The sequence below is a fragment of the Bison bison genome, unplaced genomic scaffold (genome assembly GCF_000754665.1).
Source record: "Bison bison bison isolate TAMUID 2011002044 unplaced genomic scaffold, Bison_UMD1.0 scf7180017864118, whole genome shotgun sequence".
In the NCBI taxonomy this organism is placed as follows: Eukaryota; Metazoa; Chordata; class Mammalia; order Artiodactyla; family Bovidae; genus Bison; species Bison bison.
In genome coordinates, this window is record NW_011494690.1 from 4639648 (window position 1) to 4654469 (window position 14822).

Here is a 14822-nt window from a genome sequence, read left to right on the forward strand (position 1 = left end):
TGTGTCAGTTCAGTTTGTATAGAGATTGGGTGTCCAGCCAGACCACTTCTTTTTGTGCAGAGAAAAATCTCAGCTTCTTGGCCCTAAGCTTCTTCACATCCAACTTTGGCCAGGTGTTTTGCAAGAGCACACCCATTTAGTCATAGGGAGGATGAGGATAACCAACTCAATGTAACATATTCATCCCCATTGCTGGGGGAAAGAGCTCAAAGTGCTGGTACCCTAATAGAGAAGGATTCTTTTTAAATATGGGAACACAGTTTTTAATCTCTGCTATGGTTTGGTTTCTAGAAATAAAGGTTTTAAAATACCAGCAAACTGAATGGTCTTGTCGATAGAATAATATCCTGGGTATGTCTCAGATGGTCTCTAAATATCTAATACATATAACATGGAACAGTCTTTTGCAAATCCATTCAGTAAGGGGTCCCTAGGGATAATACCGTATGTCACAACATCTCTCAGCATAAGGCTCTGTCTTTCTAAGAAGTGCTGGTCAGACAGGAAGAGTCCTGAGAACCTGCTGGCTAAGGATGGCTCCCACTAGGAAACACAAGATTCTTCTCTTTTACCCACGCTTGTCAAATCTAAGCACATTATCATCCCTCATTGAGAAGAATTAGTGACCACAGTAAATTGAAAAGATTTCAGTAGAAATAAACACATGATAACGATTGACAGTAGAGTTTAAACAAGACCCTGATTAATGTCTCAACTAATAGTTGTTGCCTGTTACTAGGACATTAACTCAAAAATTAATCTTTAGCTATGACATGTATACTGATTCCCTCATATAGTTCTACGTAAATACTTTTCTTTGTTATGAAACCATTGGGTGTTCTTCACACAGTTTATATGAAGTAGGCAGAGTTTGATAAAAAAATTCCTCTGAGGCAAGAAACTAATTATGCTCTTGATCGTGTGCCTAATGCCTTGTTTACTTTTCGTACTGCAAACATCCAAGGAAAATAGGTGCTGTGCCACCTCTGGGAACAGAAATAGGCACAGTGAAAGTTTTGCTTCCCTTAATGCTATAAGGGAAGGTTTTGTTTGTTTGTTTGTTCTTAATATAAATCATCATTGGCAGAATGCTCATGGCTATTAAAAGCCAGTCTCAAGGCTGAAAATGTGCCTGGGTGCACAAGCAGAATGTTAACGTGAGGCAGGGACAAGCCTGGAAAATGCGTCTGCAGTTTTTAGATCTCCATCAGCAGTTGCAAACACACACCATAGTACTAGGGACACAGAGGGCTATATAAACTGATGATAAGAGTTACCACAGAGACTTTGGGGTTCTTAAAATTTTAACTCACAACAAAAACAAGAATATATAGATGAGAGCAACCAAAGAATTTAGTCTTAAGTGGCCTCATTTGGTTCTTCCTTTACAAAAGTGATGTGGACCCACATAAAACACCGTAAATTGGCTAACGTATATGTGAAATGCCTAGCCCTCTGCTTGGCATGTAGTAGGGGCTGAGAAAAGGGAAGTTCTCACCTAGGAGACTTCCTAACAGATGACAGATCATCTGAAAGCCTCTAGGAGAAGGACCTAGATTGATGTCAGATAGTGTTCATTTTCTTAACAATAACATCACTTGCCTTATAACATTAGGTAGCTTCTTTGGCAAGAACAATAGTTTAATTGCTCCCCCTTTCCATTGTTCCCCAAGATATCGATGAGTGCTCTCTTCCGAACATCTGTGTTTTTGGAACTTGCCACAACCTCCCTGGCCTCTTCCGTTGTGAATGTGAGATCGGCTATGAACTGGACAGAAGTGGTGGGAACTGCACAGGTAAGGCTTCCATTCGCACCGAGATCTGCTCTCAGGCGTCCCAGGGGACCCAGCTGCTGGTGTCTTGCGGGAACCATACAAGGTTTTTCATGGAGTTGCAAAAGAAAAGCAGGGAGAAGCATTAGGAACCACAGAATAAGTTTCTTCAGACCTGGCACTGATTAGATGTGAGGGTGCAGAGGAAAAAGTTGAGGAGAGCTCAAAGTGCAGTCAGTAGCCTAAGATACAAGTTTGTGGCTACAGAGGCATGTTCCTGTAGTTCCTTTTCTTCTTGGACACATTTTCGGAGAGTTTCCTTTTGCAGGCTATGCCCTGGGATCATGGATTTCATCTTGAACTTCTCTGCTGAGACACTCACTTCAGAGTGTTACCAGAGAATGTGGTCTGTAACAGTCAGCCACCCACTTCTAGTGTGTAGATCATTTTCTTGTGGAGCAAAGAACCCTCCAGGAATTTAAGGAAGAAGCTAGAAAAGCCGTAGAAGGCATTCTGTAGATGACTGTCCCTCGGTTCACTTCGGCACTGAGTTAAAACTTTGAGAGCCATTTTCAGGTCTTCATCCTCCTTCCATTCAATGATACTAAGGAAACAGAGTCCATTCTGTATGGGATCAGGATTTCAAGAAAACCCCAGTTTTTCCAGCTACCTAAACAAGCCATGACTCAGTGGCTCTCCAATTATGACCACCATCACCACCTCCCTGAAATTGCTCTGGATCACAGTATTCTTCCCCAGGCACCCCTTCTTTTCTTGGTTTTCCTAAAAACTATTATGACACAAAGTCAGTCTCTAGCATACTGCAGCGAGTCTCCTCTCCACGGCCATGCTTCTCCCCCGTGTCTCACATCACCACCAGCATCATTCCCTCTCCCCACCCTGATTGCTCTTAGTCTGCCCTGCCCAAGTGTTACCAGGTCCGAGCAAGAGGAGCAGAGGGGAAGGGATCATCCTCAGTCCCCTATCTCCTCTCTCTGAATCAGCTTGTCTGGTTTTGAATATTTCGCAAGTGTTCAAAATAGACAAAAGGATTACACAGGGATGGCATTTGCCAAAACCCATGTCCTAAATATCTGGAATTCCGTTTTTGGGATAGAAACTGAAAGGGAAATATTCAGCCCAGCATCAGTAACGGGCGAGAGACTCTTAGTAGGGCTGAAGGAACATGCTAAGTTTCGTGCGTGCAGTCTGCGCTTGCGCTCAGCTACAGCGAGGCCAGTCCGCCCAGCGGGGGAAGCCGCAGAAGTCGCCTGCTCCGGCCGCTTCCCTGAGACATCTTGCTCTCATTTGATAAAATAACAAGCTGCACATATTAAATATATTTCCTTAAAACCTGTGTCTGAATTTTTGGTTGACCTGAGGTCACAGTAGTGTTTTGTTTTCAGTTACCTTCACTGGAATATTTTCCCTCGTTCCAAAGTTATATTTTCTCCTGATGACAAATTTGAATGTTAAATGTGTTCCAGGGGAAAGAGACCAAAGACTATGACATATTTCCTTCCTGAGGGATTTTGTTTCAGAAGTGGAAGACTATATTTCTAGGGGCAATTATAACTGGAAACTCTTTAAAAATTCGAGTTGGGAGCCCGAGATTTTGGTGCTACCGTTTTACAGTGATGCCTGCCCCACACTGGCTCAGGTAATAACTCTGGCCCTCGGTGTTCGGTTCTAGACGTTAATGAATGCCTGGATCCAACCACGTGCATCAGTGGGAACTGTGTCAATACTCCAGGCAGCTATACCTGTGACTGTCCACCCGATTTTGAGCTGAATCCAACTCGAGTTGGCTGTGTCGGTAAGATCTTAAACACTTTTCAGAGAAACACATTGTTGGTTATTTCTAAGGCAACATGGAACACTGCATTCTCAACTTCTGAAAAAAGTAATAAAATAACACAACGAAATGTAAATATTTCCTGAATCTGGTTTATATTTTCAGGTCCTTTTCTCTAGGTCAATTCCCAGTGTCTGTGTTGCGGCACTTTTTAGTTTAAATTATGGTTTTTAAACAGTTTCAGAAGTAGGTTTAAATTTTCAACCCTGACGTAGAAAGCATTTGCCTGACACTTCTTTTGTTTGCATGTGGTAAATAGATACCCGCTCTGGAAACTGCTATTTGGATATCCGTCCTCGGGGAGACAATGGAGATACAGCCTGCAGCAATGAAATTGGGGTTGGAGTGTCCAAGGCTTCCTGCTGCTGCTCTCTGGGTAAAGCCTGGGGCACTCCTTGTGAGCTGTGCCCGCCTGTGAACACATGTAAGTGGACATCCTCCTACTCATTATTATTGTTAGTCCAGCTCTGTCCAGTTCTCCTGCCTAGCTCCAGAGGATAGAAGCCACAGAGAGACGGAGCTGCTACTGGTCTGTATTCTTCAGCTGGTGGAGGGAGTGGGGGTTGAGGGGTGGAGATCATTCATTTCAGCCCTGCTGAGGAATCCCACTCCCAACGTGGGAGTCAGAATGCCTCCCCAGTTGGCTTGCACTCGAAGGTCAGGTGGGACAGGTAACATCTCATTTCTGAGTGTAAAGAAGATAGCGTTATTTTAAAGAAGGTTTTCCAGACTAGGTTGCTATGCTATGCTATGCTAAGTCGCTTCAGTCGTGTCCGACTCTGTGTGACCCCTGAGACGGCAGCCCACCAGGCTCCCCCATCCCTGGGATTCTCCAGGCAAGAACACTGGAGTGGGTTGCCATTTCCTTCTCCAATGGATGAAAGTGAAAAGTGAAAGTCAAGTCGCTCAGTCGTGTCTGACCCTCAGCAACCCCATGGACTGCAGCCTTCCAGGCTTCTCTGTCCATGGGATTTTCCAGGCAGGAGTACTGGAGTGGGGTGCCATTGCCTTCTCTGATAAAGAAGATAGCATTATTTTAAAGAAGGTTTTCCAGACTAGGTTACTTATGTCATATTTTGACACATTGATCTCTCCTCTTGTCATCTGTTGGCTGGTTCTAGAAGCTCTAGGACAGAGTGGGTTTCCCTGGGTGAAAAAGAAGCCATTAGTTAAGCAAATATAAAGTGGAAGATTGTTCCAGTCTTATGGTAAGACTTAAAAGAAAGGTTTAGAACGTGTTTTAAGGATGTAAATAATTAGTCTTTGAAAAACAAACAGCTTTCCATTTTTCTAAATGGATGCTGTATTATAACTCAGAGTCAGATACAGCTTCCAGGGCAAAAGTCAGTGGCTGCTGCTTATCAGGTATATTGAGATAGGTATTGATTCTTTCCTTGTTGAAGGGTCACTTACTCAGTTTCTCTAAGGTAATTTGTTGAGTACCTAGAAGATATACTTTGTGTGTGCAAAGGTGATAATTCATGGATAATTGGATGGATAATTCTAGTCTAATTGCTAGTTCCTGCTTTCCGGGAGCATACAGTTTAGCAAAATACTACCTAAACATGAAAGCTGTTATTCAGTGTAGACCTCAATAAGAGAAGAAAGAAGAGCAGACTCAGTGTCATGAGTGGAAGAAAGAATGTTCCTGTTTCCAGTTAGCACTCTGTCACTTGCCATGCATGTAACTTTGGAGTAAGCAAGCTATTTCTTCATTAATAAGATGCCTCATAGGATTAAATGAAGTCATTCCTGTAAAGCACTCAGCACAGAAACGAATGCTTAGCAGGCACCCCTTTCTCTCCTTTCTTCAGAAACAGAAGTCAGTTCTGATTGGCAGTGCCTGGTGATAACTTGGTACATTTTTTAATTGGGGCTTGAAGGAAGGGAGTGACATGAAAGAGGAGACTTAAAAAGAATGGACGATCACAGAAAGAGGAGGAGAGAAAAATAAAATAAAATAAAAATAAAAAATAAAAGAGGAGGATAGTTATTAATAATTTCATTGATGCTGAAAGAATTAAACCAAGATGTTTAGGTGTGTGTGGCAGGATGGGGGCAGGGGGATCAGTTCTACTAAATAAGAATGATAAGCTAAGCATTAGAAGTCTACCCTACCTCAAACTGGATCAGAGCTAGAACTGAGATCTATGCATATATACATTTATGCATATATACATATAATTTCAGAAAACCACAAGGAGGATTATCAGATTTGGAAAGACCATGACGATTATGAAAGAACTGATTTGTATAGATGCTTATCAGAATGCTATAGCAGATGAGGGTCATTCTTATCCATGTGTTCCTGTATGGATCACACTGGTATGTGGTGCTGAAAGAAATGTTTTTGAGTGAAATACTTGGATGAGAGAATTACTGGAGGAAATCAAAGGACCCTGTAAAAAGCTGGTTTTGGAAACCAGGGGAATCAGTGTTGCCATCAGCAGAAATGGCGGGGCAAGAAAGCCCTCTAGTCATTAAGGAGAGGAGAGGTAACATCGCATTCAAGAAAGAACAGCTTTTCCTAAGGCTCTGTTTGGAAAAGGTTTTGGAAATAAACTGGTGAGCAGTATGTAAGGGAAGCTATGATTCCCAGGAAGTAAGACTGAACAAAACATAAAAATGGAGGAGTTTGTTATAAAATAAAAATGGAAAGAAAAATCTTTAAAAGAAAGAACAGTAGAGATAAAGAATAAAATAGCTCATAAGAACATAAGACCAGAGAGTAGGTGGAAGGTTCACAGACTGAGGCCGGGAGCCTTATGTTTGGCACATGTAGAAAAAGCCATTAGAAAGCACAAGTATATACAAAGATGCCCACTTGCTTCAGTTGGGTGGGGTAACCGCCAAAAATTCCTGTAAATGAATATTTTCAGGTGATGTCTGTATAGATGCCAACTTGCTTCAGTTGGGTGGGGTAACCGCCAAAAATTCCTGTAAATGAATATTTTCAGGTGATGTCTGTATTTCTCTTGAGGATACTATTTCTAAAGAAATTTTAGATTTCAGAGAACTCAATCTGATTTTTGTTTGTTTGTTTGCTTCCGTAGCTGAGTACAAAATTCTTTGTCCTGGAGGAGAAGGTTTTCGACCCAACCCTATCACCGTTATATTGGAAGGTAATTCTGTTTCCTTTATCTTCAAGTGTGCCCCTTGGAACTTCCTTGAGTTGATTTACAGTGCTAAAGACATGCTGCTGTTTTCATCTTGATAGATATTGATGAGTGCCAGGAGCTTCCAGGGTTGTGCCAAGGCGGGAAATGTATCAATACCTTCGGCAGCTTCCAGTGCCGCTGTCCAACGGGCTACTACCTGAATGAAGATACCCGAGTGTGTGATGGTAAATGGCCCTTTTAGAATGATAAGTTCTTTCAGATATTGAGAACTGACCTCAAAAACCAGCGTACAGTTAGGCACCAGGAAAACTGAGACGCTAGCAAAATGTCTAAATGCCAGCATGGCCAGGTAACTATGCCACAGATGTGGCAGCTTGCACTCATATTAGTGATGTGATATGTTCAGCATACCCTAAATCTCCCTCTTTTCATGGGAAAATTGGAGTGTTTGTTATCTTGAACCATAGTCCCATTTATGCCTACAGTGAATTTTCCATTCTCTTCAGAAGAGCCATTTTTATTGGAGTAGCCCAGGTCTCATTTCAGTGGCTTCTATATTCTGGGCGATTCTGGGCTCCTCGTCTTGTCCTTTACTACTCATCATTTGTACTCAGCATTTAAATGAGCTTCTCTTCCGAGGCAGCTCCTTTGGTTGTATGGTGTAAGTGATGACTCCTGTTCCTCCTGTGTTACTGAAAAGATGGAGATTATTGACTACTGTTAGCTTTCAGAGCATGTGGACCACTGACTAGTGTGGGGAAATGCTTTTCATATGTATATAGGAGTTACACACTGATTAGGGAAGAGACCTTCTTATGTCCTGGAGGAGAAATATTCCTCTGGTTTTCCAAAAGGCTTAATAGGTGACCTCACCAGTGACAACCTTGTTGAGTAGTAGTTGAACATCACAATGTATACAACACAGCTTAAGATCCATAGAGTTAACATAAATTAGAATCAACACCTGTGTTTGAAAATGGGGAAGGATGCTTGATATACCTACTTCTGCAGGCTTATCTTCTGTGCTGTCTTACCATTGCACATTCATGAAGCCAGTGTTTGATGGCTTCAGGTTATATCAAATCCTTCCTGAGATTCTGTGAGCATATGAAGGACATAGTTGTCTTTCTGAAAGATATTTAAGAATTATCATTTCTCCACATTTCCATCGCTGCATGTGTTTGAGGATGTTGTACACTCATTTATTAAGAACTCACATCAGAAGGTACATTTTCCTTTTCTAAAACTCTTTTCCTGGCAATGCACACATCAGCACAGGCTAAGGACACTGATGAACGAAACATCCACATTTCTTATCCAGATTGCAAAGTGCCCTGAGGATGTTTTCTTCCACTATCAACATGTATATTGACCCCTGAGTCCCAGACCATTCTAAAGAGTGAAATTTCTGTATTCACATACCACTTTCTTTTTGGATTATAGATGTGAATGAATGTGAAACTCCCGGAATCTGTGGTCCAGGGACATGTTACAACACTGTTGGCAACTACACCTGTATCTGCCCTCCAGACTACATGCAAGTGAATGGGGGGAATAATTGCATGGGTAAGTCCCAGCTTTTCTTTATAAAGCATGTTCGGTCCTCATCTGCAAAGAGAAAAAGAGCCTCTAAGCCCAGCAATTCATCCTCAGTGTTATGTTACTCATCAGAGCGAGTGTTGCTACCCTTTGCCTCCTCCCCTGTAAACCATAAGTTTGGTCTTTTCTCAACACCTCGTGTGGGTGGTTGGGAGTTTTCTTTAAAATGTAACGTTGGAAAATCCCAAACAAAGGTTTAATAGTACTTCTTTTGTTTGACTCTGGGTGTATCTTTATACAATGATATTTACAGCACTGACCTACAGTATTAAAACATCATGAGTCGGAAATGAGAGAATCACTGCCAAGAGCAGTGGAGAATTGTTACTAGGAGACTGGGTGGAGAGTCATGTAAAGTTTATTAAGGCCACAGCTACATAATGACTCAGTTCCGTGGCACAAAACACCAGGGAATATATTAGGTTGGCCCAAAATTTCGTTTGGGTTTTTAGTAAGATGTTTTAGAAAAACCCGAACAAACATTTGGGCCAACCCGATATTTCTTAAAGTCCTTTTCCTTGTGGCAGCAGAGGTAGATGGAAGGTTGAGAGCCAGCTTTTACTGCTCTTATCAAAGTCAAGTTACAATACAGTTCAAAAGAGACTCCTTCCTTGAGCATCTCTGTTAGAATCTCCCTATCAGGATTTCCCCAGAGCATCACCAGTCCCTGCCTTCCTCCTCTCCTCTAGATATGAGGAGGAGTCTGTGCTACAGGAACTATTATGCTGACAACCAGACCTGCGATGGAGAACTGTTGTTCAACATGACCAAGAAGATGTGCTGTTGTTCCTACAACATTGGCCGGGCCTGGAACAAGCCCTGTGAACAGTGCCCCATTCCAAGCACAGGTGGGTTTTAGTTTCGCCATTACCAGAAAGATAACTTGGTACCTTCCCCGTGAATTGTTGGAGAAATGAGTCTCAGCCAGGGGGAGAAAAAGGGTGCATTGTCCATCTTCATAAAAAAAGATTAGCTCACAAAGGCAAATGTTGAAATTCACAGTTGATCTGGTCCTTTCAGCCGAAAATTGAGTCATAAAATATATTTTCCAGTTCATTACACAAGTTCTTTTACCAGCCTGTAGACTCAGCATATCACAAAAATATAGAAGTTGTTATTGTTAGGGAGTTTGCCATATAACTTAAAGTCTGGAAACAGTGGGCAAAGCAGTTTGACAAATAAACCATATTCCTATATTGTTTACTTACTTATTACCATCAATTTTACTTATTCATAACTAATCTTGTTCCAAAAAGAATTCAAGATGGCCCACAAAGATGCATATGTAAAATAAGAAGGCCTAATGCAAATGGAAAGCATGCATAAGAAACTCAAAGCAAGGGTAATTAATACACAAGATCCAAGCTGGGAAGGCCTGCACACTTGCCAGTGATGAGCAACAGCTTGGGCGCTACACCTTCTAGAGCTTATAGGAAGAGAGAGATGATCGAGTCTAACAGTCTCAATGACCACAGAGCAAACTCAGAACTAAAGAGAAGCACGACTCAGGGACCTCCCTGTGGTCCAGTGGCTAAGACTCTACACTCCAAATGCAGGGGGCCCAGGTTCCATCCCTGGCCAGGGCCCTATTAGTAGACCCCACATGCCACAACTAAGAGTGCATGCTCTAACTAAAGAGCCCAGACCCCCAGCAAAGATGGAAGATCCTGTGTACTGCAGCTAAGACCCAGCGCAGCCAAATTAAAAAAGAAAAGCACAACTCCTTGATATACAGAAATTTCTTCTTATATCCTCATACAGAAAAATCTATATAATGTTATCTATTTGAAAAAGGAAAGAGCCAAATTCATATTCTAAGAGTAAATGAAGCAAAAACTTTGGTGCAGTGTTCTTATATGGGAGATGATATATATCATGATGGTGTCATTTACTAATGATGATCTAGATCATCTTTATGATTTTAAAAAATTAATTAATTAATTTGCCTGTGCCAAGTCTTAGTTGTGGCATATGGAATCTAGTTCCCTGGGATCGAACCCAGGGCCCCTACACTGCGAGTGCAGAGTCTTAGCCACTGGGCCACCATCTTTATGATTTAGAGTGAACAAACTACCATGCAAAGTACTGATCTGAGAATTGTGTAGTATCTACTCCATTCCTCACAGCGATATGTAAAATACCCAATCTATTCTCTGGTGCTAACTGACAATGCGAAAAAACAGAAGATTCTTTTTTAGTAAAATGTACCATTTCATCCACTGCTTCCTCCAGAAATAATGTAATAGCTATCACTTAGAATTACAAGTTGTTTCCACTCTGCAAGATGTTGTTAGACCTGGGTTTGGCAAACAAGAGCCTATGGGCCAAATCCAGCCTGCCTCCTATTTCTGTATGGCCCGCAAGCTAAAAGTAATTTTGACATCTGAAAATTTTATGAACTTCAAATTTTAGTAAATAAAATTTTATGAGAATATGGCCCCACTAATTTATTTACATATTATCTATGGTTGCTTTCGTGAAATATTTGAGTAATTTTAACAAAGACTGCACAGTTTCCAAAACCTAAAATATGTACTTTTTAGCTTTTTTAAGAAAATATTTGCTGACCCCGATCCTGACCGTTGGCCTTCAAATCTTTTATTATCCATTGTTAGTGTTGTCAGTTGCACGGTCATGTCCGACTCTGAGACCCCATGGACTGCAGCACGCCAGGCTTCCCTGTCCTTCACCATCTCCCAGAGCTTGCTCAAACTCGTGTCCACTGAATTGGTGATGCCATCCAACCCTCTTGTCCTCTGTTGTCCCCATCTCCTCCTGCCTTCAATCTTTCCCAAGATTATATATACATAGCTGTCATTAAAAAACCTGACGGTTACCCACACTTGATGTGTGTGTATTTACAAGTAAAAGTATATGTACATGTGTCTCTGTATATTTGTTTTTTTATTATATTAAGAAATGCATTTATATTTTCATAAACTGTTTTATTATAAAATGTACATAAAATTAGTTTTTAAATTGGATTTTACAAAGATAGATATCCTAGTATTTTTGTTTTTTATCTTGATGCACCATTGTACATACGTTCCCTTTCAGACCACTATGGAGATCTCTGATAACAACTGTCGTTTACTTTCAGAAATATCTGTCTGAGTTCTAGGTATCTGCATACTCTTAATATAAAATGCAAGAGTTCATCTTCACGTTGAATATTGGCCAAATCCAATCATGGCTTTTCATTAGCTATGCAGTCTGCACACATTTTAGGAGTCCCTGAAGTTTGGATGGTCAGTGGAGCTGGTGTGACACTTGTTGGACGTGAACACTCATAGATTAAGGAAAGAAAGCACTAGGAAAAGAACATGCTATGTTTTGTTTAAAATACTTCCAGAAACCTTTTACTAATTTTCAGTAGGTTTACCCATAAGGGAGTGGCCATCTTGAGCTTAAATTGATACCATGCCATATCAGTTATACTCATGATCAAGAATTACAGAATCTCAGAGTTAAAGGGAACCACAGATGACATTTAGTGCATCCTTAATTAACACGTTTGATGAAAATTCATGTCAGGGGGAAAAGGACAAAGGGTCAGGGGAGGGAGAGGGAGTAAACAAAAGAACTGCAGCAAAAATAATAATCCAGCTCCAAAAATTAGAGTAATGAGGTTCAGTTGGTTGTTTGACATGAATGAGTCATTAACAGACCTGAAATCAAGAATTTAGCTACATTTGCTATTGTTATCCCCAGTCTGCCAAGGAAATGGCTTTTGTACACATTCGTTAAATCCTAGATTCCTTAATACAGAGTGGAAAGAGGCACTCAGACCAGTCCCAGGTTTCAGAGCTGAACAGCATCCCAATAGAAACCCAAATTCCCTCAGGCAAGCTCATACAAATGAGTGCATTTGATATAGAGACCTCTGCTTCAGCCTCAATATTACGTCAACATGAGGTCACTTTTCCTTCATCATTTTTCTTAGGGACAAGGTTACACCATCTGTAGAAATTCTCAATTTTTTTTTTTTTTTACAAAGGCCAATTTATTTTAAATTCTTCCAAATACAGGTAAATATCTTTTAAGAATGTTTTCCAAGTAATTTTGTTCAGCTCATTATTGTTCTTCGCCTACGCTATTCCCACCCCGCTTACCCCACCTTTGCTCAATCACTGCAGATGAATTTGCTACACTCTGTGGAAGTCAACGGCCAGGCTTTGTCATCGACATCTATACCGGTTTACCTGTCGGTGAGTTACAATGCCATTATTGCAGCTTTTTGTCTCTGCCTTTGTGTTAAGAAAAGGAAGTACACGCTGTTATTTTCTCAAATTTGCTTTTTTTGTTTCTTAGAAGGAAAAAGCATTAGACAGTGCCATTTACCTTTATTGAAATTTTGATTCTTCGTTTGAAACAAATTGTGCAGACACCCTGTGTAGCTCCACCTAATTGGCAGCAGCATTTGTTGGTCATGATTAAGGGGACTGGAAAGCTTTTCACAAAATCACAATCAAGCTTCGTTAAACCAACCCTAGGCATCAACAAAAAGAGAGATTCTGGGAGTAAAGCCAGTTGACGTTTGATTTGACTATAATTCCCAGTCCTTCCGTCTGACTAAGACAAGAGTTTAATATGACTGTTCATACCAATCCTTATGTGTGGGTTGTTCATATAAAGCCCTTTTGGTGGAGCAGTTTTATCTCATGGGGAATCTCCACAGGTCATCTGCTTTGGGATTTTTAGATGTGAAATATAAAAGTCTTTCCAATCGGAGGCCCTGTCTGGTAACTGGAGCAGAGACCACTGCAGTGCTCAAGATGCTTATGTGAGATTCAGAAATACTGCACAGTGTTCAGCCAGTAGAAGCAAGGCCTTTGTGGTTTAAAACCAAATAACATAAAAATAGATGGAAAGCCATTGCATTCTCCGAGTTTTTCCCCAATGTGATTTATACGGATCCTCAGATGCCCCTCTGAATTCTGAGCAATTGTGTCTAGTAGCAAACATCACCATTTGGTCTGTTCCACCTTATTGCTAATAAGTAAACTGAAATCCACATCAGCCTTTCCAGTGACCTTGTTTAAGAAAACAAGGGTCTGGTCCAGCAATCAGCCGGGCTCTCTTTGTGCCAAATCCATATGGCTCCGCAACCTAGTCAACATCCAAAGAAACTTCATGGTTTGGAAGGAAAACCTGCTAAATGACATTGGCATGAAACACCTGGCCCCAGCTGCTTTGTTTTTCCCCTTCCCAAAACAGATCTTTTCATCTCCCTAGACTCTCTGATCCGAAGATAAGTGGTCTTTAATAGTAGTGGTTCTCCATGGACGAACCAGGCGTGTACCCCAGCAAGGCCTACCCTCCAATGTTGGCAGCAGGCAAAGACTCAAAACAGCATTAAGAGCATCCACTAATAAAGCTGGAAAGGCCCCAGGCATCCTTAGGCCAAACGCCTTGCCTTACAGTTGAGGGGACAGAGGCCCAGACAGGGAAGGGGACTCAGCCGAGGTCACTTGGCTAATTAATAACAGAACTGGGATCAGAACCCAGTCCTGACTCACAGCTTGCTTTGCCTCTAGCTCTTGAAAACTGGAAATGTGATAGTTAGCAGTATACTTATTGTTAGCAAATTCCAGCATGACAAAATATTTAGATGACTGAGAAACTTTGTTTTATTTAAGCTTTCTACTCTCCTTTTGAAAGGTCTGAAGATTGTTGGCATATAGAACTCATTCGTGTGGGGTTAAAACTATAGCAAGTTTATTAATCTTGTCTTTAAGTATAAACTTTTCCAAGTTGAAGTTCAAATGGAATCCAGACAGGAAAAGAAAATATAATTTTTAATATGTGCTTTTGCTATGTTGTGCCTAACAATGGCTAGAAATTTGACCCAGCCTGTTATTGTTAATTGATAATACATCACTTATATTTAAAACAAATGAATGTGAACATAACACTTCATGTTTTAACCCGTACATAGTTCAAGAATGTCTGAAAATTTTTTTTTGTTTCTTGCTGATGATACATAGTTGTGATATCTTTGCCTCACTTTTTAACAACATACATGACAAATGTGTGCAAAATCTAAAGCATAATTACTTATATTCAAAATAGAAATATACCCTTTGATATTCTAAGCTATTTTTTTTTTCATTAAAGAGATCAATTTGTCCTAAAACAAAATCAAGCCCTTTAGAAAAAGGTCTAACATAAATCTGTGGCCTGTGAACTTTCTCCTTCAAAGCAGATTGCCTTTGGGTATGATTCTTCTGAAAATGCAGCAGCTCTTGTGGGTTCCACGAAAGTCAATGGCCATGTTACAACTTGGGCAAAGTACCTGGCAGAGGCTCCTGACTCTGGCATGGAAAGAAAAGTATCTCAACAATAGTATCAGAAACTTAATGGATTGGAAAGACCAAAACTTTGTATCCCCTCCCAGCTTCTGAACTGTTTTGTGAAACTGCACAGGACTGGTAGAGGGGCCCTCTGGGATAGCAAGTCCTTCAATAATGGTTTTGT

At 40.8% G+C, this 14822-nt stretch overlaps 1 protein-coding gene across 1 annotated transcript in view; it reads left to right on the forward strand.

The window, feature by feature from the left end:
• FBN1 (fibrillin 1) overlaps nt 1-14822 on the forward strand; it is a 268138-nt gene that overhangs the window by 193117 nt on the left and 60199 nt on the right. Inside the window, exons 37-44 of the mRNA XM_010839558.1 lie at nt 1674-1796; nt 3466-3588; nt 3887-4051; nt 6681-6749; nt 6845-6970; nt 8190-8312; nt 9035-9193; nt 12482-12553. Coding sequence (XP_010837860.1) covers nt 1674-1796; nt 3466-3588; nt 3887-4051; nt 6681-6749; nt 6845-6970; nt 8190-8312; nt 9035-9193; nt 12482-12553 — 960 coding nt within the window. The remainder of the gene's footprint in view (nt 1-1673; nt 1797-3465; nt 3589-3886; nt 4052-6680; nt 6750-6844; nt 6971-8189; nt 8313-9034; nt 9194-12481; nt 12554-14822) is intronic.